At 43.1% G+C, this 21,192-nt stretch overlaps 1 protein-coding gene across 2 annotated transcripts; it reads left to right on the forward strand.

Annotated features, from left to right (window-relative positions):
* Nucleotides 1–402: 402 nt before the first annotated feature.
* On the forward strand, nucleotides 403–19,885 carry AK3 (adenylate kinase 3). 2 transcript variants are annotated; one of them, XM_050944302.1, is made up of 5 exons: nucleotides 403–546; nucleotides 13,113–13,232; nucleotides 16,019–16,191; nucleotides 17,363–17,481; nucleotides 19,496–19,885. In XM_050944302.1, exons 2-5 carry the CDS (start codon nucleotides 13,172–13,174, stop codon nucleotides 19,617–19,619), a joined length of 477 nt encoding a protein of 158 aa, XP_050800259.1. In that variant the 5' UTR covers nucleotides 403–546; nucleotides 13,113–13,171; the 3' UTR covers nucleotides 19,620–19,885. The 2 variants fall into 2 exon arrangements, with proteins under 2 accessions (XP_050800259.1, XP_050800258.1); XM_050944301.1 differs by lacking the exon at nucleotides 403–546 and adding an exon at nucleotides 775–1,107.
* Nucleotides 19,886–21,192: the final 1,307 nt, after the last annotated feature.

The following is a 21,192-nucleotide window of genomic DNA, read 5'->3' on the forward strand; positions in this document are numbered from 1 at the left end:
TTGTCTTGAAAAGTTCCATCTTCGATTGTTTGCATCTTGAGCTGCTACGCTTAGTTCTCTGAGGAACTACTGGACACAGAGCTGTCTTGCAGCCTGTGAACTGTTGTATAGCAGTGCTTCATTGGCTTAGCTGGAATACTGGACTTGTTTGCCAGGCATGATGTCCCAGCCAAGGCCTTCAAGGAGATGACTAGAGCAGCGCTAAAACTTTCACTCTGGGGGCAGTGTTATAGGGGTGATATGAAATTAACCAGGAATCCCCTACTTTATCTCCTCTGTTAATTCCCACTCAGAACCTGGCAAGTCCTTTTGAACTGTGCCACTGATTCATGACCAGCGCAGGGCACCTTTACAGCTGCCCGCTTTCCCGCCCTGTCAGTCCTGTCAGTATCTTCTTTCTTTCCTTCTGTATCTTCCCCCTTCCCTTTCTGCCTCTGTCTCTTCCCCTCCGACTTTTCTTCTTTCCCTCCTGTCACCCAACCAGCCCAGGGAGCCCGACCCAGGGCCAGCAGCTAAGCTAGAGGCTGCTCTGCACTCGGCTGCCGCGTGAGTGTTTGATGAAGCATGAGGAGCCTTTTATAATCAGCACCACTTGCTCCTACCAGCGCCTCCGCCCCGCCTCCAGCCTCGCAGGCCCAGCGCAGCGGGGAAGGGTCGGGGCCGCCTGCTGTAGGGAGTGGGAGCTCGAGCTGCTGGCTGGGGTAGGGGTAGAGACGTGGGGGGGCCCTGCTGCAGCGGGGAGGGGAAGGCTGAAGGCGGGGAGGAGGGGCTGGGCCGCGCTGGGCTTTCTAGGCAGCGCTATCACTTCCTGGCCCCGCGAGTGCAGCGCGGTCCCGCAGCAGCTGCCTCCCGCTGAGCCCGCATCCGCGGCACTTGCCCTGCTGCAGCCCCAGCTGAGGCTCCCGGGGCTCCGGCCCGCGGAACGGTTCCTTCCTCGCACCCTAGCGCGGCGGCTCGGCATGGTGGCGCAGCAGCTGCTGCGGGCCGTGATCATGGGCCCGCCGGGCTCCGGCAAGGGCACCGTGTCCTCCCGCATAGTCAAGCACTTCGCCCTGAAGCACCTCTCCAGCGGGGACCTGCTCCGGGACAACCTGCAGAGAAGGACAGGTAGGGGCGGGCTGGTAGGGGGCACAGGCAGCGGGAGCAGCCGTGTCTCCTCCCAGAGGCTGCGGGCCCTGCAGAGCCTGAGGCTGGCTGGTGAAGTGATCCTGAAAGGGGAGATGGTGCAGCTGGCACAGGGAGGATCCGAAGTCCAGTAAGACCCTGTGTACCCAGCCTACCCACCCCTGGCTGTGGCATTTATCCTGTCGCCAAGGAACGGGAGTGCTAGGAGCTGCCCTGTGTAGTGACAGCCCAGCTCCTTACGCCTGAATGAATTGGCTGTAGCCACAGGTGTTTGGGTAATGGGGATCCTGCTGTCTCCTGCTCCCTTGTCTAGAGCTGAACTTGAATTCCCTTCGGGGACTGTGTGGGCCCTTTGTCCTTCTGAGATCGGTAAATCAAAATGGCCTGTGGTGGTTGCGGAATGTGTCCTTGGCCATTCTGTTCACCGCACTCAGTGACGAGTTTGCCTGGGTGTCCTTGGCCATAACTCCCTTGCTCAGGTTGCATGCCACTGGTCCACCCATTCCTGCTGCCAGCTGTTTACACTTCAGTGGTGAAACAGTTGCATGCTTGTTAACAAATCTCCACTGTTTGAGATGCCTGGCATATCTTTCCTCCAGAGGTACTGAGTGCTCACATCTCTGATGGACTTCAGTCAAAGTTTTAGCTGCTCTGAAAACCAGGGCCCAAGTTACTGACTTTGGAACAGAGCTGTAACTAGGTATTTTTGCGCCCAAGGCAAAATATAAAATTGTGCCCTCCCCCAGGGCCGGCTCTTTGGCGGTGGTTCCCTCAGTCCCTCTCTGACGGAAGGGCCTGCCTCCGAATTGCCACCGAAGAATGAATGAAGTGGTGGCAGTAAAGGGAGGTTTGGGGGATCTAACTAATGATTTTTGGCTGCTTGGGCTTCCAAGATGGTCTTTGGTTCCAGTCCAGTTCTAATCCAGAGAGGGACTCACAGGTTAAGAGGAGGGAGGTGCTGTGGATATCAGCAGTGGCCACTAGGTATCAGCATGTGTCCTGAGAATGCTGAGAGTTCAGGTCTGCAGGGCAGGATCAGGCCTGGCAGGTTTGTAGAAATTTTGGTGGTGCCCAGAACCTGCCCTTGCCCAAACTCTGCCCCCCCACCTGCCTAAGGCTCTGGGAGGGAGTTTGGGTGAGGGAGGAGGTCTGGGCTGCAGGTCCTGGGCTGGGGCAGGGGATTGAGGTGCAGGCTCTGGGAGGGAGTTTAGGAATGGGAGGGGGTGTAGATTCTGGGAGGGAGTTTGGGGCTGGGAGAGATGCAGAGGGATGGAGGGCAGGGGTGAGGAGTGGACTGTGGGTTGTGACTGCAGATGAGGGTTTTGGAGTGTGGGAGGGGCTCAGGGCGAGAGTCTGGGTGAGGGCTCTGTCTGGGGCTGGGAGATTTGGGGTGTGGGAGGGGCTCAGGGTGAAAGTAGGAGTGTGGGGGGTGAGGGCTCTGTCTGAGACTGGGGATGAGTGTTTGGGGTGCTGGAGGGACTCAGGGCTTGGGCAGAGGGTCCGGGTGGATGAGCGCTCTGCCTGGGACTGGGGATTAGGTGTTTGGGGGGCTAGAGGAGCTCAGGGCTAGGGTAGAGGGTTGATGGTGTGGTGGGGGTGTGAAAGCTATCTGGCAGTGTGGGCTCGGGTGGGGCAGGGCTGGGGATGAGTTTGGGGTGCAGGCAGGCTGCTCTGGGACAGGGGACAGAGAGGAGGACTCCCCCCAGCCCTTTCCCTGCTGGCAGCAGTAAGCTTTGGGGGAGGAGCTCCCCTTCTCTGCCCTCCCAGCAGCACATTCACCCCTGCCACTGTCACTCCATGTGCTCCTGAGGCCCCTCTCAGGTCCAGGAATCTCCTTTGCTTCCCCCATAGCGGGTGCCATTGGGTGTTGCGTGCACCTCCTCCCCTGCTGTTGCCCCTGACTGTAGCCTCACTGGGGGTGAGAGATGGGGCAGGATTGGTGACTGTGGGTGGGGGGCCCCCTGTGCTGGTGGAGGGTTCCGCTGGAAAAGGGAAGGGTCTGAGGTGGAAGGACAGGCTCAGAGTCAGTCTGCCTTGGCAGTAGAGATGGGGGGCACTAGGACCTTGCGGCAATAGTTGCTGCAGGGAGGCAGTATGGAGCTTCAGGGGAAAGACAGGACTCTTTGCTCTGGGACTGGGAAGGTGGGGCTGGGGAGCAAGTTGGGGCCCAGGGACGCTCGGGGGAGGTGCGGGGCGTGGCAGGTGGGGCTGGTAGTGGTGGGGGAGATCACTCAAGTTATAAATATCTCCACCGCTTTCTATGCCCCTCAGCTTTGTGCGCCTGAGGCAAGTGCCTCACTCGCCTTGCCCTCATTATGGCATGACATCACAATTAGCAGGGGGACTTCTGAAGACTTGGGTTATAGTTGTAAAGTGCATTGGGTTTTTTTGGGTCAGAAGGCGCTACATAAATGCGTGATATGATTAATAAGACCAACTGGGAGGGAGAGAGTGAGTCCAGAAGGAGACAACAGCTCCTCCTTTCAGAGATTCAAAGGTTGGTAAGAGGGGAGTTTGGTTAGGGGACACAGATTGGGAGAGCTGAACTGGTGAAATGCAGGCGGGCCTTTTTGGTCACGTGTTTAAATTAAATAACATACTTAAAAAGTGTTGAGGTGCTGAGAAACAAATCTGATATGTACATATAGTTAAATAGAAACACAATCATCTGGAGGTAAGGGGGTAGATTTAGTGTCCCAAATAACTGGTTAAGCAGTCACATTTCATAACAGTGAAACACTGCTTCTTGGCAGTGATACTGATGATTTAAGGCTTTTTGTTGAATTCAGGGCTGTCATACTTTTTCTCATATGAACCATATCTTAATAGAGAAATTGTCTTGTGAAACATGTCCCTTCTTATTCATGATCACATAACATTCCTGTGGCAACTACAGTCACAGTTTACAGGGAAAAGTAATGGTGGTATTATTAGAAGCATGTTTAGCTGTTCCTTAATTCCCTTTCCTAGACAGTATCATGCAATTAGCTAGTTATCCACAGGACACCCTCCCCCCATCCCTGTAGTCCGTGGACCACACTTGGATGAACTGTGGTTTAACCATTTTATCGCATTGGGTAGGTGGGGTAAGATACAGTCCTGACACCACAGATGGAATGCTGGGAGCTTTAAAGCAGAGAGCTTTATCAGGAACCAGCAGAAATGGGGTTAATATTAATTGTGCACATTTATAAAATGGTCATCTGTGTTTCACCTCTTCCTAATGTTTTGTTAAAAATAGATGAAGCGTAGAGTGTCGCTGGACTCTACATGCAGTATAGGTTAAAGCATTCTCCTTAATTTTTCTTACAATGTTATCCATCTGCAGAGGGTTTTTTGTGTATTTGCTTTGGCAGCTGGCATGAAACTCATATAATGCATGAATATCTCTGTGGAATATTTATATAAGAGGATTTTAATGTCTTGAAAGCTCTTGGATGTAAAGCAATGTTCAGCAAAATCATGCTTGAAGTGAGTGCTCAGTAAAAGTACAGCATATTGCTCAGTGTTTAGTTCTAGTGGTTTTAACATTAAATGGTATCTTAAACCTAGACTCTTAAATGTTGTCCCTGGAAAAGGCATAAAAAGTCTCATAAGCACACACCGAGATTCCATCTATACTGCATTGTTTCCTGTGGGCCGAGTCCTAACACCCATGAAAGTCAAAAAGAGTTGAGATGACCCCTTAAATTAGGGAATATTTACAGGTGCTCACTGCTGTCATGGTTGTATTTGTAAGCATAGATGGGTTGTAGCTTCCCCTGAACCAGGGCCGGCTCCAGGGTTTTTGCCACCCCAAGCAGCAAAAAACAAACAAACAAACAAAATATGTGATCGCAACCTGTGGGAGCTCTACTGTTGCCGCTTCAGTATTCGGCGGCAGGTCCTTCGCCCCAAGAAGGACCGAGGGACCCGTCGCCGAAGAGCTTGACATGCCACTCCTTCCCCGTGGCCGCCCCAAGCACCTGCTTGCTGGGCTAGTGCCCGGAGCTGGCCCTGCCCCCCACCCCTTATTAGCAAACATTATTTGACTTTTTAGTGACATAGGCCAAGATTTTCAGAAGTATCTAGTGATTTTGAGGTGCCTCAAATATTGGATGCCCAAACTCAGATGGGGGGAGTGATAGCTCAGTGGTTTGAGCCTTGGCTTGCTAAACCCAGGGTTGTGAGTTTAATCCTTGAGGGGGCCATTTAGGGATCTGGGGAAAAAATCTATCTGGGGATTGGCCCTGCTTTGAGCAGGGGGTTAGACTAGATGACCTCCCAAGGTCCCTTCCAACCCTGATATTCTATGATTTTAAGAGGTCTGCCTTTTCAGAAAGTGCTAAGTACTTTCTTTCAAAATCAGGCCTCTTTTAAGATGTCTCAGGTTCACCTACCAGAAAATGAGGAGCCTGAAATCAGTAATTGCTTTTCAAAATGTTGCCTTAGTCTTGTGTCTTTAAAAACAAACAAACAAAAAATGACCAAACCCCTAATATTACCCTGTTTACAAGTAGCTGTTGTAACTGTCAGCAGTGACTGTTTAAAAAACAATGGGCAGAATTTTCAAATGTGGGTATTGTCTATACTAACATTTTAATTGTTTGTAAGTAGTTGGGTTTAAACATAGCTACGCTGTGTGTGGATACAGTCTAATAATAATAGTGATGTCACTGATAGTCTTACCCCCATCAGAGTCTGATGGTATGTCTTCACTACCAATGTTAAAGTGCTGCCATGGTGGCTTTAATGTGGCTATGTAGTCGAGACACCAGTGCTGGGAGACAGCGCTGTAAAACTCCTACTCCCACAAGAGGAGTAGCTCCCAGTGCTGGTGCACTGTCTATGCTGCCACTTTACAGCACTGAAACTTGCATCACTCAGGGTTGTGTTTTTTCACACCCTTGAGCAAGAAAGTTTCACCGCTGTAAAGTGGCAGTGTAGACAAGGCCTTAGATTAGTACACGGTTGTCTTTTAAGACAAGCTAAACATTCCTAACATTGACAGTGATTGTAGTGTGGGCAGGACACTCTAAGCATTCTTTGACTTGCATGTAAACCTTCTCTTCAGTTATCTTGGTAGAACAATTTCAGTTTATATGGGAGTGTATAGGTAATGTTGATGTTCAGCACTTTGACACTATAATGAGTTACTTAAGTATGATGTATTCTTGCACTACCAATGCTATACCTATTGAGGTAACTAAAAGATTTCAGTCACTAGAGCAGTTAATCTAGCACCTTTCACAATTACCTAAAAATTTTCTGAAGCTATTTTGTTCTATAGATTAAAAATTAGTTGTATAGTTTTAAAAAAAATCATATTCTCTCCCTCTCTCTCTTTCTCATATGAAATCAATTGGTTGGTTTTAATTTGCCCTGCTCATATACATTCAGCTGCAAAGATCATTTTCCTTACCTGTTGCTTTGACTATGTCGGTCCCTTCACTGGCTCTCCTTTTTTCTTTCGCATCAAACATAAGCTACTTGTCTTTACTTTCAAGGCCCTGCATGGCCTATTCTCCCCACCTCCTCCCACCCCTATTATCTCTAATTGAGGTGTTGACTCCCACCTCCGATTGGCATATGATCCCAAACACTGTTGCTCCCTTGTTAAATTTTCAGACGAGCACTACTGTTCTTTCTCCTGTGCTACTTCTCACACTAGGTAGGTCCCTGTAAACAGCTGCAAAGCTACTTCTTTATTTAAATTCCTTCTTAAAAATTCTCATTTGCTATGATGCCTATAACTAACTGAACAGTGGTTAGGCTGCTCTTGTGCTATCATGCGATCACTGCCTATCATGCTGACCAATTTTGTCTCATTGTTTCCTTGTATTCCTGCATCAGTCTTGTCTGCAGTTATCTGTTTTGTTTTTCTGTGTTTAGATTTTAAGCTCTTTGAGGTTATATTTGTACAGCACCTACCACAGTGGGGTCCTGGAATGGCGCTCCTAGGTGCTTAAGAAATGGGGAAGTATTTTGAGAAGGCTGCTAAACATCTAGATAAGATGTTGGAGATGCAAAACTAAACAGAATGGGAGAAATCAGGGCCAGGGAGGTAGGTTTGTGGGATGTAAAGGTGCTAGCTGAAGCCATGAGAGGGAGTGAGCATAGATTTGGGAAAATGAGGCTAAAACACCAAACAGTACCAACACAGAAGGATTGGGAGCAGAAATAGGAGTTGTCAAAGACACAACTGAAGGAGTAGCCGGCTTGGGAGGAGGAGAACCAAGGGAACACCAAGTTATGGAAATACCAGGAAGAAAGAGTCAGAGAAATGCAATGGAGAAATTGAGAAGGAGAATAGAGAAGAGACCTTTGGAAGGCGTTATACAGCAAGTTCTGGATCCCTGATATTTTGTTCACTGGGAGGTCATTGGTGACCTTGAGGAGAACAGAAGCGATCTTGAGTGAGTATCAAGACAGAAGCTGAGCAAGTGGGTGTAGATGGCACACTCAAGAAGTTTGGTGGTAACTGGGAGGAAGGGGATGGATGGGAGGCTATTTGGAAATGCCTCTCAAAGTTTTAACATTACTGTGTAGGAAAACTGGGGGTAACAATCTTGTTTTTCACAAAGAAATAAATGTTGTGAGTTTTGAAGATAGTAGAAAAAACCCACATTTCTCAATTCTGTAGCAAGTCTTATTTTGAAAAGCGAAAAGATTTACAACTGTTTACTAATCCATAGAGGGTTAACTAGAGTTAGACTTTGCCTTTTCAGCATCTGCCACCCTGTTAAAAACTTTGGCAAGGGTTCAGTTGTTGAAAAGAAGAATCCTATTGAATGCATGTTCTTGAGGGTCCTGAGCAGTCTGCATTTATTATCATGCTTTTCTGCTTTGGAGAGGAGATTTTGTGATCCCTTCTCTGTTGCTAAGCAACCTGTTGCCTGAACATGGTCGAAGTTTGTTGGCTCTGTGCAGTAACTTCCCACAAGGACACCCTAAGCTATTGCAGAAATTTTCTAAATAGACATCCATTTTATGCTTTTGGCAGGAACCGAGAATTACAATGGTTCTAGGTCCACAGTTCACCAGATCATGTCCTACATTATTTTCAGGGCCCAGATTTCTGTAAAAATGTATGGCCTCGTATGCATGCAGGTTTTGTACCAATATAACTACTTCAGTTAGCATGACCTTAGGGTGGATGTAGTTATACTGGCATAAAGAGCCTTATACAGGTAGAAGTTACTCCTGACAGAATTCATATGGCCCACATTTTTCTGTTCCTCCCCGTTCAGAAAAATGCAAATGGAGCAGCCTCAGAGACGGGGTGGGTTCTGAGTGTGTGCGCCTGGGTGATTGATCACTGTGGGCATGGGGGAGGCAGGGCTTGGGAGGGGGAGACAACTGCAGCTCACTGACGTGTTGGGTGACCAGATGTCCTGATTTTTATAGGGACAGTCCCAATTTATGGGTCTTTTTCTTATATAGGCTCCTATTACCCCCCACCCCTGTCCCGATTTTTCACACTTGCTGTCTGGTCACTTTATTGGCATGGAAGGGTAGGGCTTTTTATTATGCACGAGGCAGACTAGAGGCAGAAATGTAGCAGCCTGCCTGAGTTAATTGATCTCATTCTCTGAAGGAAAAATGCAGCAGCCTGCCTACATAGTAACATTGTTAATGTTCCTATTGTTAGTTAACTGTTCCCATTCTCAGTCAATTCTCCTAGGAGCATAAAACCTGTGAAAGTTTTAAGGCCTCTACATTGCCAGAGTTATGTAAAAGAGCCTTATTATAAATGACAGTAAGGGAATCCTCAGATAGAAAGCACACAGATCTTCTTCACTTTTTTCCTGTGCTAGAGTGGCACAATAGAGTAGCTCAGGATTTATTTTACTTACCCATTTAGAGATGGGGCGTGGAGAAAAAAAAGACTTTGAGGGCAAATAAAACTTTTAACAAGCAGTCAATAAAATATCAGGACAATCAGAACCAAGCACTTCCCAAAGTAGTCAGCCAGGTCCAGGACAATGATTAGCAAAACTGTATGACTTTCATGTGTGAAAGTCTGAGCAATTTAAAATGACATTTTACTTTTTTCCCCTCCCCTGTTTGGAGTTCTGTAGTGTAATTTAAATGAAAATTCGGATTATAACTGGAATGCTGGGTATTAGGTTACCAAGTGTTTGTAACTTAACTTTCATGTGTTTAGGAAATGCTGAATAGCTATTGTGATTTCTTTTTTTCTGTGTTGTAGTTTAAACAAATTACCAAAACAATTGAAACTGATGTGATTATATTGCATTATTTTGACAAATAAAATATGCAGAATTCTGAATCTTTTTGGCACAGAATCTCCCCAGGAATAATAAGTTTATTCCCCTTCCCTGTCTGCACTTACTGGGTGTACCACTTTAGTTGTACCAGTATAAAAGGTACAATTTGCATGTGTAGATGAGGCCAATGGTTCTCTGCTGCAGCAAAGAAATAAGGTATATAAAAGAATAGAGCCAATTCCTTCCCCTCACCCTCTTTCCTGTTTGAAAAACACTCCAAATTTTGAAACACTAGGACAACCCTGGTGTTCCTGACACCGCTGCAATGTTACAGCAGGGTTTAAACTAGCAAGATTTTGCTCACAGTATGGACATTTCCCTTCCTGCTCCCCCCCCAAAGGAAAAAAAAAATGAAAACCCAGGCCAAATTGCTTTGTTTCATTGCTAAATGAAAATAGCTAAACTTGCACTAGAGCGATGAATCCAGCTCTCCGTGCATGGGTCTGTAGTGTGTGCCTGCAATGTCATTAATGGGAATTCCCCACATTCCTTACTGCTAGAGCACCCGAGAGGATAGTAGTATGGCAGCAGGTGGAGAGTTGACATGCTTTAAAAGTTATTTTAAAATACACTTTTAATCTGTCTTGAAGCAACTACTTGCTTGGCAGTTGCAGTAGGGCAATGTATGTTGTCCTTGCCCTTTTTCCCTAACCACACCCAGAACTAGGTGGGTATGGGATCCGTGCCAGTTGGGGCAATGGAAATGGTAACAAGGGTGGGGAGCTCTCAGTAATGCTAATAAAGCAGGTTAAGCTAGGCATATGCAAGATGAGAGCACGATGTTAGCACTAAGAGCTGGTTTCATGATATTGTGGTGGTAGACACTGTTTACTAAATTACTTGAACTCGCATAAAAGGAGAGGAATAGAGAAGATTGAATATTTGGATTTCTAAAATGTGTGACAGTTGCCTCCAGGATAAGACACTCAGAACCAGTTTTAACTCAGCTACATTTCCCTAGTATAACACCCCTTGAATGAGAAACTTTACAGGATACTAGGTATTTGAGTCAAAGGTTTATAGTCTCTGCAAAATAGGATGTTGTGAACAGCTACTGTTTATATGCTCTGCAAAGATTTATAGTCTCTGCAAAATGTGTGTATATAGGATGATGTGGACAATATAAAAATATATTACTAGCCTGATTGGTATAGTAGTTGGCAGATTAATGCTTTCAGTTGTAGATACTCTGCTCCTGAACCCCTCCTTCATCTCTGGCCCCATTAGTAAAGTGATCACTTTGTGCCTGCATGAGAGGTTTTTAGATCCTGGCTACTCTGCAGTTCGCTTTGGGTGGCTGGAGCAAATACTGTTTGATAAAGACTTGGAATTTCAATGTATGAGAGTTCTTTTTCCTGAGGAACTGTAGTGCCATTGATTGAGTTCCTGCCCTATGGCTGCTCTGGGGCAACTACGGTGGAGATCAAGTAGAGTGAGTTTATATAACTAAAACTTAAATTGCCCCACATGCTGTTGTGTGGGAACTGGTGGGTCTGCAGAGGACTGTAATCTCCTGCTTTCTGTTCCCCTGCCACCAAAACCTCAGGACCCCAGCAGAGGGGAATATATGGGGTCCTAGGAGCTCCATTCTGTGGTGGAGAAAGGCTCGCCTTCCATTTTTATGAAGAAGTTCTCCCACCCCATGTAACTGTATCTGGGTCACCAAGACTAAACTCGTGAGGGCCAGGTTTCCATGTCTTCTTCCTTCTGTGTAGTGCTGATCATGGTGAGGGACATCTTTCCGCAATGTAGGCAGAGTAAGGAAAGCCGGGCCTTTTGGAGAAGGATGGGCCAAGAGCACATCCTGGGACTAGAAAAGGAGTAGCATGGGCACAAAGAAATAGAAGTGTCTGGATTCAAGTTGTTTTGATTTTAAAACTGCCATAACTTTGAATTTGATTGTTCCTAGACTTGGGATATTTGAAATCTGGACCTGATTGGTGTGGCTGATGTCCATCTCTAAAAGACAGTGTTATTTCAAAGCCTAATTGTGAATGACGCTTTGCCTTTAATTAAGGAATATGTTCCTGACCTTCTATTGCTGCTTTAAAAGCAAACAAAACCTGAAGGCCACTTTTTCCAGTGCTTGAGTGCATCAGTTGCCAGGCATGTGAGACTTGCTAAGGAAGGAGCTAGTAATACTCTGTAAATGGAAACTTCTGTTTCTCTTCAGGTTTGCTTACTGCCATTGTCACCATAGTACTTGAGTGCCTTCTCCTAGGTCTTTAAGCATACAGAAAACAGTAATTAGACGAACTGCAGCCAAGAACTTAAAAATGGTAAGGTTTTGGCACTTGCAGTTTTTTGGTGTCTTCCCATCCCCATACAACTTTCCTGTTTGGGGTCCTGTAGCTAGCTCAAGAAGAAAGTCTCTGAATTAACAGTAATGATTCAGTTCTGCAAATCTCCCATGTATAAAATCAATCATGTTCTACGGTGCAAGGACTGGGTCCTAAAGGACAGAAGGGACTATTATGATCCTCTAGTTCAGTGGCTCTCAACCTTTCCAGACTAATGTACCTTTCAGGAGGCTGACTTGTCTTGCGTACTGCCAAGTTTCACTTCACTTAAAGATATGTGTCACAGCACATTATTACTGAAAAATTGTTCACTTTCTCATTTTTACCATATAAAATAAATCAATTGGAATATAAATATACTTTCATTTCAGCATATAGTATATAGAGCAGTATAAATAAGCCATTGTCTCTATGAAATTTTAGTTTGTACTGACTTTGCAAGTGCTTTTTATGTAGCCTGTTGTAAAACTAGGCAAATATCTAGATAAGCTGATGTACCCCCTGGAAGATCTCTTTTTACCTCCAGGAGTACCCATACCCCTGGTTGAGAACCAATGATCTAGTTGACCAGGATAACATCAGCCAAAGGACCTCATCAAATAATGTCTGCATCAGACCCTTAACTTCTGCTTAAGCTATAGCATATTTACATAGAAATGTGAGAGGGCATGTTTTGTGTACTTCGTGTTTTTTGAAGAAATCAACCATAATAAATGGTTGCCATCTAACCAAACCAATGAGGGAGTGCTGATACTAAATGTTAGTCAATACCATGTGGTGTTGTCCACAAATGATTTATGAAAGCAGATATCACTTATAAACACTTCCTTGTAAATCTGGATAAATTGAAAGAAATAACATTCTCTAACTATAGTGTTTCAGACACATGTTGCTTTCTTAAATACTCAAGGAGGCATCTAGTTGGAACGTAGATATTGTCTTTTAGTGAAACCATCATCCATCTGTAAAAGACATTAACATTCACCAAACTGTAGAACTTAATGCTAAACTACATGCAGAAAAATAGTCAATAGGACCTTAACTTTTTGAACAGGAAATATGGGGCAGAGTTAGGCCCTTCCATTCTTACTGGACCCAGTGCATTTGTTTTCCTGATTTCTTCTACCTTTTAAAAGAGGCTCCACTGGTGACTCTCCTGTTTTCAGTCTTAGGACCTGATCCTGCAAACACACACGAGTAACTTTATTCAGTGTGAATAGCTTCACTGGCATCTGCTTTAAGTTGTAGTGAAAATGAGGGGAAAGTTTTTTTTTTTTTTTTTTTTAAAGATACCATGTGTCAGTGACTGATAATTTGCAACCCTTTCACCCTCAGGCTTCTGACCTAAAGTTATTTGTAGATTTCTGGGCTGCGAGGGGTATTGCTACATTGGTATATGTTTGTTTTGCTTCCATAGAGGTCGGTGTCATTGCCAAGACCTACATTGATCAAGGGAAGCTTATTCCAGATGACCTTATGACACGGCTGATGTTGAATGAGCTGAAAAATCTACACCGGTACCACTGGCTGCTGGATGGTAAATTAAGATACAGGGAGAAATCATTTGTGTGTGGGAAAAACAGGAAATGTGAAAGAGACAAAGTCTTTCCAATATACTTCTATGACAATTAGTGGACACTTAGTAATTATGCCAGAGTCTTGAGAGTCAGAAAATCAGAATTCTGCTTCTGACTCTTCCATTAACCTGCTATGTGACCTTGGGCAAATCACAGCCTCTCTGCCTCAGTTTCCCCATACATAAAATGTGGATAATAGTATGTATTCTACTTTACAGGGATAGTGTGAAGCTTAATTAATGTTAACAAAGGGTTTTGTGATTCTTGAATGGAAGGCAAAAGATGAAAATAGTATTAGTTCATACAGGGCCTATCATAATGGGGATCTCGTCCATGACTGGGGCTCCTAGGTCGTATGGTGTAATACAAATAACAGAATTTTTGTTCTAGAAGTTTTTTTGTTGTTTTTTTTTTTTAAATCCTTATTCTTTCAGGGTATAACCATTTTTTGGTAAAGTTACAAAGTGAAACAGTCAAGCCACAAAATTCCAAAACTGAGATTACACTCATAGATTCAGCTGTGCCCTCTTATATGTATGTCGTCTGTAATTACATGTTCATGTACTGGCTTGTCTTTTTCCCCGCAGGATCTCTATCTTGTTAGAATACATAGGTTTAATCCTGTAAGTGAATGGGGGCAGAAATACCTTACTTTTAGACACATTTGATGTCAATTGCAACAGTGTGAATCTGAATGTGCAGCTGTATAGCTGACAGCATTTTTGGCCTTCATTGGACAGAATGAAGCAAGGCTCCACAGGTGAAACATGCTGTCCCCATGTCCTCTCTCGGTTTAGATTGGAAACTCTTTGGGACAGGGACCTTAGGCCAAAATCATTGTTAGTGTAATTCAGTGGCATTCAATAGAGTTTATATGCTATATAAATAATATTGGTCTACTAAACATGTTCATCTGAAAATCCTTAGTTCTGTAATTGCAGTTCATCATGGATAGCTCCAGGGCAGACAGAGCTGCTAATATGGCAAAGTATGAGTTTCCATAGGCTGAAAACAGTTTATTGGCTTTTACTGAACCACTACAGATGGAGAGACTTATAGGCACTGAAGTGACCTTTTTAGAGTAAGGTTTCTTTTTGCAGAGCTGTAAATGCTTTTCCTCTGCACTCAAACTATATCCATTGTTCACTGTACCTCTGCATATACTCTTTGGGGCTTGTATACATACCTTTTTTGATATAGCAGTAGGTCAAATATGATTTCACTGAAATGGTACTTACTGCACCTTTCATCCAAGTGTCTTGAAGCATTTCAGCTCTCATAACAACCCTGTGAAGTGTAAAACCTGTTTTCCAGTTGAGTAAACAGAGGCACAGCATGGCTGAGTGACAAAGTCACAAAGTGAGTCAGCAATAGAGCTGCAAGTCCCAACTCTCTCACATCTAATTTTTTAGACACCTCCCCTCATCTACAGGTCATCTCGGAAATGGAAATTGTAACACAAATGGGATCCGAAGGACTGTAACATATACACACAAAGTGAAGTACTTGGCATAAGTGAACCAGTTCCTCAGTTTGTGGGCATGTCATTAAGATGAAATACTAGCTGTAAGGCATTCTCAGATTTTTCAATATGTGCTTTGTTGTAAGGCTCATTTGCCTTATTTGTCCTTACTCTAGTGATAGGGCGGTAATTGCCATTTCCTAATAGTACACACAAAGGGCTTTCTTCAGTTTAAACCTGCTAGAGCTTGTCTACATGGGGAAATTTACTGCCATAGCTAAAACAGAATTAGATATTCTGGAATAACTCACCCTATGGACACCATTCCAGAAAAGTAACTTTTATTCTAGAATAATAGCAATAGTGGAATAGTTGCTTCTGCTGTAGCTATTGCTGGTCAATTGCCCCATATAAACAAGGCTTTAGAAATAGGTGCTTAAACTCCTTGTGTAGAGATATTGGTTCTCTTTCTCTCAAGGTAGATTAGGTTTATTCAGTAACGAAGATGTTATCTTAAAGACACTCCATTGCTCAGATGTTATTAATCTGAAATAATTTGATTAACTACTGTCTTGATTCAAAAGTATGGTTGAAAAGGCAAAAAAATCAGTATATTTCTAGTTTTTGTTAATGATGCCACAGACTCCTATACAATCTAAGTAAATATTTTTACTGACCTTGTTCTTTAGTAGAACTTTGGACACTAGATAGTTTAGGACAAGGCCTGTTGTTAGTTTCCTTTTAAGCGACATAATCCCTGGAACATCTCCAGTAAACTTCAATGGTGACACAAAGGATGAATTTGACCCTTTATGATTACTACCAGTTACTTCCCTACTTAGTCCTGACTTTTGCAGTACTTTGGAAATAAATCGGTTTTGTAATGAATGTTGAGATCACCCAGGCTGCTCAGAATGGATTTTGTGGAGAACTTTTCAAAATCTGACGTCCAGTCAAAGTGCCCAGTGATGGAACAAAGATGAATGGGAGGAAACAGGAAATAAAAGCAGCTATGGATTTTTACTTTGTCTTGGAGGTAGCTGGCAAGTGAAATGAGGAAAGAGGGTAGGAGAGGACTAGTAAAGGGAAGTTGGAGACACTCTGGGACAATATACAGAAAAACTAAAGGGGGTGAGGTAATCCCAAGTTAAGTGATACTCCAGAGTAGAGATTGTTGTGCTGGCTGACTACCAGTTTCTTTTACATTGGATCCAGGCCATTTACTGTGTGTTAAATAATGTAACTGTGCCTTTGCTCTCCTACTAGTTTTAGTTTTCCTTAAAGGTTTTCCCAGAACAGTTCCACAGGCAGAGGCTCTGGATGAAACGTGTCAGATAGATACTGTGATTAACTTGGATGTGCCATTTGAGACCATTAAACAACGGCTCACTGCACGCTGGATCCATCCTGGTAGTGGCAGAGTCTACAATCTTGAATTCAATCCTCCCAAAGATGTTGTAAGTGTTAAGTTGTAAGATGTAAAGCTAAGTGTGAGTTGTGATTGTACTTATCTAATGAACCTGGAACCCATTCTTTCCCCACTTCAAGCAGAGGTCGTGGAATTATTATATGCATAGTGTGGTGCATTGAAATAGTTTGGAAGTGAAATCAAGAAATGGATTCTTGAATGGTTGAAATGCAACAGAGTCCTTATAAGAGCATGATGTTTTTTCATTACTGACTTTTGATATGCTTATCACAGGATGCTACCAGTGCAATTTGTTTAAAATATTTTTAAAACAATTCCAAAACTACTTGCTAGTATAACTCACAGGTCAAATCAGCTTAATAAATGGTTAGTCAAAACTGTTAAGAGAACGCTTAGGTTTCAGTGTCCCTCATACTTTGGGCCAAATTCTGTCCTCTGATATACACAAAAATGACTTCGAGTGTTGCATGTGTCTAAGTGAGGGCAAAACTTGGCCCTATATCATGTAAGATTAAGTTCTAATGACTTCCACTTGTTAGCAGCAGCCTGAGAAGACTTTAGTGCTGTTTTAAATCACTCACTCAGCCTCACTATTTTAAGATGTAAAGTGCCTCCAAAAGAAATTGAAAGTGCAAAGTGAGGTTCAGGTAAAAACCTGCTATTTAGGCCCATGTTCTGTTTGGTCATTCCTGCAAATGTTCTGCTGTTGGTTTTTATGCTGTCTGCTGTACACTAATCATTGTAACATCTTTTCCATATTCTAACTTCCAGTCATATGGCCATGCTGCTCTTCACCTTTTACAATCTGTTGTCAGAGGCCATAAATCAGATCTGCCTTTTAGTTCTGCCAGTTGTCTGAGGAGGTTACTGAAACAATTCTAGACATCCATTCTGCTCCACATACATCAAGGGTCACTATGCATAGGTTCCTGCGTGTAGCACATGTGACTTCACTGACTTGTGCTCCTCTACTACAATCTGAAAACCACAGCTATTCCATGCATCTGGTGTTTGAGGAAGTAGGTTTTGTAAACTGCTGAAAGTAAACATCTCACCAGATAAGATATGGGTGGTAGCTTGTCCTCCAGTTTAGCTGAGAGCTGTTTTTTCTTTGACTAACTAGAAATTGATACTAACAGAATAGCACAAAGTCCACTTAAACAGAAATATAAAGCCATTTTGCTCTTAACCACAATTAGGGCCTTGATGATATTACCAGAGAGCCACTTGCTCAGCGTGATGATGATAAGCCAGAGACTGTTACCAAGAGACTGAAGGCTTATGAGGCACAGACAAAGCCTGTTCTGGACTATTATCGGTAAGTAGTAAATAAACGAAAATACTTCTCATCACATTAGGATGAACAGGAACACCTGTTTTTCTCTTAAAATGCACAAATACCACATTGGTGAATAACTACTTAAATGCTAAGTCACTTTCCCTCTCATAATGGCATATGTTATATTACTGGTAGATCCCCCCGCTATTTACTTGTTTAAAACCTCTTTTCCAATAGTACTTCAGGAACTAAAAGGTACAGTCATATATAGCACCTTTTACTGCAGTCATAGGAAGCTTTACAGTAACAATCAAAATGGTCAACACTTCAAAAGCAAGGGCAGGTTCCACAACTGTGGAGCTCTGTTTCAGTAGGTATTTTCTTACCGGAATTTTCACTGTATCAAATGTCTGCCAATTGTTTTTACCTCACTGGCTGGTTAAGGACTTAGGGTAGTAAAAGTTGCTAGGGGATAATGGGCTAAAATCAGTAAGACACATGAGAGTGGGTAGAAAAACTTGTGAATACATACAAAATTTGAGTCAGATACTTTAAAAACAGGAGTGTGATGTGAATATGGTATGCTGCACTGCAGGGGGAAAATGGGGAGAGAAAAGTACCGAAGCTTTGGAATAGCTGATGGGGTTTTCCAAAACTGTCTCTAAGCAAAGGTGCTCTAGTTAATGTGCAGATATTTTATGAATACCATTGGGATAATAATGGATTTAGATGTTAAGACATTTATCCAAATACTAAATTGACTGTCACTCAAATAGTCCGAAGCCTTCCAGTAATTTCCCTGCATGTCTTGGACAGGGAGGGAGTGCTTTCTCTGGAGAGAAGAGGTTGGACAGGGTACTTTTAGGTCAGCAATGGTTTTGCTGACTTCAGTGGACTTCCTTGAGGGCACAGGTGTATTTTATCGAGTCATAGTATGATGACAGTGTACTCTATGTAAAAATGCCATTGACAGAACATCTGTGGCAACTAACCAGTCACTCCCAAGGCAAATTCTAGTTACAGCTTTACTGTTTACATGGAAAAGCAGCAAAGAATCCTGTGGCACCTTATAGACTAACAGACGTTTTGGAGCATGAGCTTTCGTGGGTGAATACCCACTTCCTCAGATGCATGTAATGGAAATATCCAGGGGCAGGTATATATATGTGTGCTAGCAAGCAAGCTAGAGATAACGAGGTCAGTTCAATCAGGGAGGATGAGGCCCTGTTCTAGCAGTTGAGGTGTGAAAACCAAGAGAGGAGAAACTGGTTCTGTAATTGGCAAGCCATTCACAGTCTTTGTTCAATCCTGAGCTGATGGTGTCAAATTTGCAGATGAACTGAAGCTCAGCAGTTTCTCTTTGAAGTCTGGTCCTGAAGTTTTTTTGCTGCAGGATGGCCACCTTAAGGTCTGCTATAGTGTGGCCAGGGAGGTTGAAGTGAATGGAATAACTTTAAAATTTAGTATTTTGCCCACTGGGCTATATATAACAATGAAATAGATTACATTAGTATTTGATTGCCTCTAAAAGCCTTGTTTCAGGGCTATGTCATTTTATGTTCGGCAATGATGATGATGTATTTGCTTACCTTAGGACCAACCCTTCATTAGCCCACAAAAGCTCATGCTCAAATAAATTTGTTAGTCTCTAAGTACAAGTACTCCTGTTCTGTTCTTTTTGCTGGTAAAGACTAACATGGCTACCACTCTGAAACCTTCATTCTTTGTTTCCATTTTCTTCATAGTTCTGTAGTGACTACATCAGAGTGCTTTTTGTCCTTTTGGAATAGACCAGATCTGATATGGTCACTAACTTCACTCTCCCTTCCATGCGTACCACTCAAGAAACAAGGCATGAAACCTTTGACATACGTAGTTTCATCTTTTAGAAAACAGAAGGTTGCTCTTGGGGCTGAACTCTTATATGTCAACAATGTTGCTAATACTCCTCCACCAGGACAGCCTTTGAAGTATCTTTCAACTCTGAAGTGGAGATGCTGATAGAATGGACAAAACTGATTTGTCTACGCTTGTTCTTTTGTCTCCCCTTTAGGAAGAAAGGTGTACTGGAATCTTTCTCTGGAACAGAAACCAACAATATCTGGCCAATGGTGCATGCTTTCCTACAAACCAAATTACCAGAAGTGAGCCAGGAGGAAGCTGCCCCACACAGATGAAGTTGGATCTTTTTTGATAAGCACAAGCTACCGGCTGTCTCCATTTTCAGACATCCAGAATGTTAGAAACTTGCAAAAAATCATGGTTTTGTTTTACATGCCAAATGGATCAGTAGCTAAGACCTAATTTCAAATCGTCACCTCAGCTTTTCAACTTTGTGCATTCAGATTTCGCTTCTCTACTAATTTTAAAGCTGTATTTTTATATTAAATTTACCTAATTCTTGTAAAATAGTGACCAATTGTAATAAAAGCAACTAAAGTTATGTCTGCATTTGCCAAAAAAAAAAGTCAGCGTCCTTTTTCTGAAATGCTTAGGTGGATTTTTAGAAAAATGAATTTGAGTAAAGGCATGCACATTTTTCTTTCAACATACATTAAGCAAGATGGCTTAAAAACTCATGAGCAGAAGTGTTCAAAATTCACATTACAGCAAGTGTCACAACTGCTCATGCTTACCAAGCATCTTTCAGCAAATGTAGAACAATGCATATTTATACTGTACTTACTATACTGTAGAAAAGATGCCTTTAGCTAGATACTGTGGATACCAAAGTCATGTAGCGAAAGTGGTGTAGCTGGAGGCTTAGTAAGGAAAACAATGAACTTTCTCACTGAGAGCTGGTTACGGTTCAAACTCCTATACTTGTTCATAGGATTAGGTTGCCTTGATAGCCCCACTCTTCCAAACTGGGTCATTGTCACAAGGTAAATCACACACTGAAAATCTGGAGATCCCAGTATCAGTTATTTCACCAGTAACAGTAACCTAATCCACCGTTCTGCCCCCATGGAATTAATTCAACAGGCAATGGAAAACTGAAACCTTGCTTATGATCATGGTAAGGATTTTGTACCTCACCTGGTGAGCTTTCACAAAATGGCTTAGGCAAATTGTGACCAGTCACTTTGAGCAGTGCAGAAAATTCATCTGGAAAACTTAATCCAAAAACCCATTCAATGAAAGGGAAAAAAACTTGACAGCTGTATGAGATTGAGGCACATGAGTGCAGAGCATACCAGACTTAATATTCAAAGCCATGAATTTGCAATATGAGGTCAAGAAAAAGGCCAAGATAACTTTGGCTACATTCCTAGCCCACAAGGAGATAATTCTCTGTAAGGATCTGTTCCCTTTATTAGCAGAGAGGTAAAATGAGAGTTCAGGAGAACTACTGAATTACAAGGGAAGAAAGTAGGGCCAGATCCACAAAGGCACATGGGCTCCTGACTTCCACTGAAATCAATGGAAATTAAGAGTAGCAGTGCCTTTCTGGGGCTGGCCCTAGATATTACACATCTAGTTGGACTACTCCAGCAGTAGCAGCATGTAGATCTACTTGCCTGAAGGAAGACTAATCATTTGGGCTTGTACTCCTAGGAGTAATGGAATGTAATTCAGAAGAGTCAAGTTTAGAATGAAAAATTTGCTCCTAAGATCAATGAGCTATAGCCTGGCCTCTTACTTAACGTAAGAAGCCACCCTTATTTGAGAAGCTTGATTAGAAAAAGCACTAGAAAGCATACTAAAGAAAATGGATTAGAGATCTTATTTTCATGAACACAGTGAATC

The sequence above is a fragment of the Gopherus flavomarginatus genome, chromosome 3 (assembly GCF_025201925.1).
Source record: "Gopherus flavomarginatus isolate rGopFla2 chromosome 3, rGopFla2.mat.asm, whole genome shotgun sequence".
Classification (NCBI taxonomy): Eukaryota; Metazoa; Chordata; order Testudines; family Testudinidae; genus Gopherus; species Gopherus flavomarginatus.

What these genes read in the sequence shown, in the direction of transcription:
- AK3 (XM_050944301.1), top strand. Translation starts at nt 960, where the DNA reads ATGGTGGCGCAGCAGCTGCTGCGGGCCGTGATCATGGGCCCGCCGGGC. An exon ending in CAACCTGCAGAGAAGGACAG is followed by an intron (nt 1,108 to 13,112) that starts GTAGGGGCGGGC and finishes TTGCTTCCATAG; the next exon opens with AGGTCGGTGTCATTGCCAAG. An exon ending in CCTGTTCTGGACTATTATCG is followed by an intron (nt 17,482 to 19,495) that starts GTAAGTAGTAAA and finishes TCTCCCCTTTAG; the next exon opens with GAAGAAAGGTGTACTGGAAT.